Here is a 3,697-nt window from a genome sequence, read left to right on the forward strand (position 1 = left end):
CTTCTCGTCACTGTGTCCTGATGCAAACAATGACCGAGCTCGAGCTGTCACAGCCCAGCGAACTATGTTGGCTGACATATCAGGCGGTCAGTCAAAAAAACAGCTAGAAGTCGCCTGATAAAAACTTTTGCTAGAAAGAGATAGGAAATCTGATGCAAACAAACGTCCAGCTGCCATGTAAATATACTTTGAATGTGTTAGTAAATTTCTGACTAGAAAGCCTTATTGATTCAAAATTTATAACTCGGCTAAACATATCAGAAAATAAAAAAATAAATAGTTGCAAATCAAGTTTTAGTGACAAAAGGAAATTAAAAATCACCAAAATTTCTTTTGCCGTGTACCATTTTTCACTGTAGTCCTTATCCATACCTACAACTTTGCCGAAGATACCAAATCGATCAAAAGATACAGATTTTAGAATGTTCATATATCATTTTTGTATTGACAGCTGTCAAACTAATGATGCAAAATGGCTTCTATGGGATACCGAAGGCCCCAAAAAAGTTTCAGTCGGATTAAAAAATACAAAAAAAAGAAAAGATAATAAACAATGTGATATGCGTAATGAGTATTAAAAAAGCAAGAACAATTTCAGTTAAATCATTGCAAAATTATTGATTTTCTTGAAGGTGACGATTTGTACTCTTGAAAACAAAAGTTAAAGATTGACTGCTCTATTCAGCGAGCTATGCTTCAACCAGGAAATAGGATTAGAGCCTCTTATATCGCCATCCAAATTCTTACTATAAACATCGGTTGTCAATTCCGGAAGTCCAATTTCTGTGTCAGCCTTGGCACTTTTTGTTGCTTCGTCTACTTCCTTTTTTATTTCACCGTCCATTTTCTAAAAATGTGTATAGAAAGGTAAGAAATTACGACAACTTTCTATCATTTATTTACAAATACCTTAATCTCATCGGCTGTTACAAGACCAGCGGCTATGATCTTATCTTTGAACGAGGAAATCGGATCACGTGTCTGTCGAACCTCCTGAACTTCGTCACGTGTTCGGTAGCTAGTGCCTGGATCAGACATCGAATGGCCTGAATACCTGAATAAAAAATTGCTCTGTTATTATTTAATTAATGATTTGACGATCACGATGAAGAATTAATGATTTCGTCACAAAAGCCATTTTTGTTGAATTCCTAGACGTCGTACCTGTATGTACAAACTTCCATGACGAGCGGTCCTTTGTTCAAGACGTAATCAATCGCAAATTCAGTGGCCAACTTTACGGCAATGACATCCATGCCTAAAAAAAAAAGCTATGTTTTTACAACTTATAACTTGCTTGATAGGTTCATACCATCGACCCAGATCCCTGGCAAAACGTCTCCTCGCTGGAAGTAGTTAGTATTGCAAGACGACCGAGCGGCGCTGGTTCCCATTCCTGATATAAAACAAAATCCCAAGAATTAAATCACACCAAATAAAAACACTCATTGTAGCACTAGTGCAATTACCGTATCCATTGTTTTCACAGACGAAAATACAGGGCAACTTCCAAAGATGGGCAATATTATATGCTTCGAAAATTTGACCCTGGTTGGAGGCTCCATCGCCGTAAAGTGCCAAACAAACGCCTTTGTTTCCTTTATACTGGCAGGCCAATGCCACCCCAGCACCCAGCGGCACCTGGGCCCCAACGATGCCGTTTCCGCCGTAGAAATTGGGCGCGTACATGTGCATGGACCCTCCTTGCCACGTGCGCATCCGCCCTGCTTTCCTGTTAATTCCGACAACACTCCTTTGGGTGGTACTCCCATAAGGTATGTCCAACCGTGCACACGATATGCTGAAATTATGTTGTCCTGAGGACGCATTGCACTTTTCATTCCACATGCACATGCTTCTTGGCCGGAGTACAGGTGACAGAACCCTCGAACAATTTTCTCTTTGTACAAATTACCAGCAGATGTTTCGAGACGACGAATAATTTGCATCTGCTTGTACAACTCGATTGCTTGATCTCTGCTAACTGTAGCAGATGTAGGTGGGCCGGTTTCTAAGTTATGGAGCTTGTAAGGCTTAACGGGAGTAAAAGAAAAATTATTAAAAAAAAATCACAGATGCCAAAGTAACTTTACGTTGACCCACTCAAAAAAAAAATAATTTAAAAAAAATCACACATATGTTATCCATCAGTGGACCCCTTTGCTATCGAGAAATTAAAAGTGAGAGTGTGTGCAACATGGAGTTAAACTTTCTATGAAGTTGTTGTGAAGGTTACCATGACACTTTGAAAAGTTTAACTCCATGTTGCACGCACACACTCTCACTTTTAATTTCTCGGTAGACTACTAGGCCCTATAGTGGACCCTATGAAGGTTTTTTGATGAAAAATTCAATAAAATCACAATTAAAAGCGTGTTTTTGTCTACAAATCTTTTATTTGGCATGTTCAGCACCTTTTAAAACAATGTTGACTGACATTGACGAGTCCTTTCAGCCAAATAAGTGTTTTGAGTTCAAGATCTAAAATCAGCAATGGCTTCTAGCATATTTATTTTATGACTGAATTAAATATCCAATTATTTTTTCACTGATTATTTAACTTCAGCATGTCGAGTCGTCAGTATGTGTAGGAGTCGTCTCCATGTCATAAGTACAAACAACACACCAAACCAAGCCTACTCCGGTGGAATCGCTGGCGGCGGTTGTACTCGCAATCAAAGGTCGTCAGTTCAAACACTGGGGTGGAAGGTTCCTTGGAGTAGAAAGAGGTTTGGATGCTCTCCTCATTCAAGTCTTCGGACTCCTAGGTTCGAGCAGATACTTGCAATAGAGACCACAAAAGACCCGGGGGTCGTTAATGTGGATGGTTTGATTTTTTTTTTGATGTCGGAATAATGTAAGTTTAAGGAACTTTACTAAAATAAAACGAAGAACTGCTCAATTTCGAGCAAAATTAAAGGTCCAATATACTGCCGCTCGAAGCAAGTCCGTCCCATATGTATATTTGTCGATTTTGAGATAAACCCGACAAAAGTCTTGTTTTAACATCTACTTCAAGCCTATTTAATAAAAAAGTCATGTTTGTTCTAGAATTTCCAAAGTAAAAATGACTTGTGTGCTGTCCCATGTGCAAAATAAAGGCAAGTCAGTTCTTGGTAAGAAATGGCTCACAAATCGATCAAATAAATGTGTATTTTTAAATAACTCACAGACTATGTCTCAAAGAGCCTATTGAACTTAATAAAAGCCTTAAGTTGATGATATTTAATTAATATTTATAGATTTTGAAACGTTATACTCGATACGTGTTCTGCCTTTTTTCTCATGCAAGGGACAATCACGGTAAAAAAAGAAACTACATACCATTGTAACTATTATTTAAAAAAAAGACAGTTCTGTCCTTATTGAATGAAAACCCATTGTCCTGGTTCTGGATTAGGTTCCACTTCCAACGCAGATTGCGGTCAATTTCAAGGGTCCATATGCTGAGACGTGTACTCAAATATCTCCTCTCTCTGCAGCAAAAGAAATTGACTGTCTCGTCGCCGGTTTAAGGTTTATACTCAGGAATAATACTAAAACTATTCGTCAAACAAGATTAGCCTGAAACAAACATACTTTTAGAAATTTTATAAAAAATGCTTCAAAAACTACCAAAACAAACCAACAGTTGACAGGAAAATTTTTGTTGTAAATGTTTAAGTCTACACTGAAAGCCCGACCATGGTAATTTTAA

General features: G+C 37.9%; 1 protein-coding gene across 1 annotated transcript; it reads right to left on the minus strand.

Annotated features, from left to right (window-relative positions):
- Window positions 1–592: 592 nt before the first annotated feature.
- LOC119770824 (pyruvate dehydrogenase E1 component subunit alpha type II, mitochondrial-like) lies at window positions 593–2,072 on the minus strand. Its single transcript, XM_038266384.1, is given in 6 exon segments — window positions 593–847; window positions 910–1,054; window positions 1,165–1,258; window positions 1,313–1,396; window positions 1,470–1,706; window positions 1,709–2,072. Coding segments are annotated over 6 exon segments (987 nt in total). The 5' UTR covers window positions 1,950–2,072; the 3' UTR covers window positions 593–661.
- Between the last annotated feature and the right edge of the window lie 1,625 nt (window positions 2,073–3,697).

The sequence above is a fragment of the Culex quinquefasciatus genome, chromosome 3, assembly GCF_015732765.1.
Source record: "Culex quinquefasciatus strain JHB chromosome 3, VPISU_Cqui_1.0_pri_paternal, whole genome shotgun sequence".
NCBI lineage: Eukaryota > Metazoa > Arthropoda > Insecta > Diptera > Culicidae > Culex > Culex quinquefasciatus.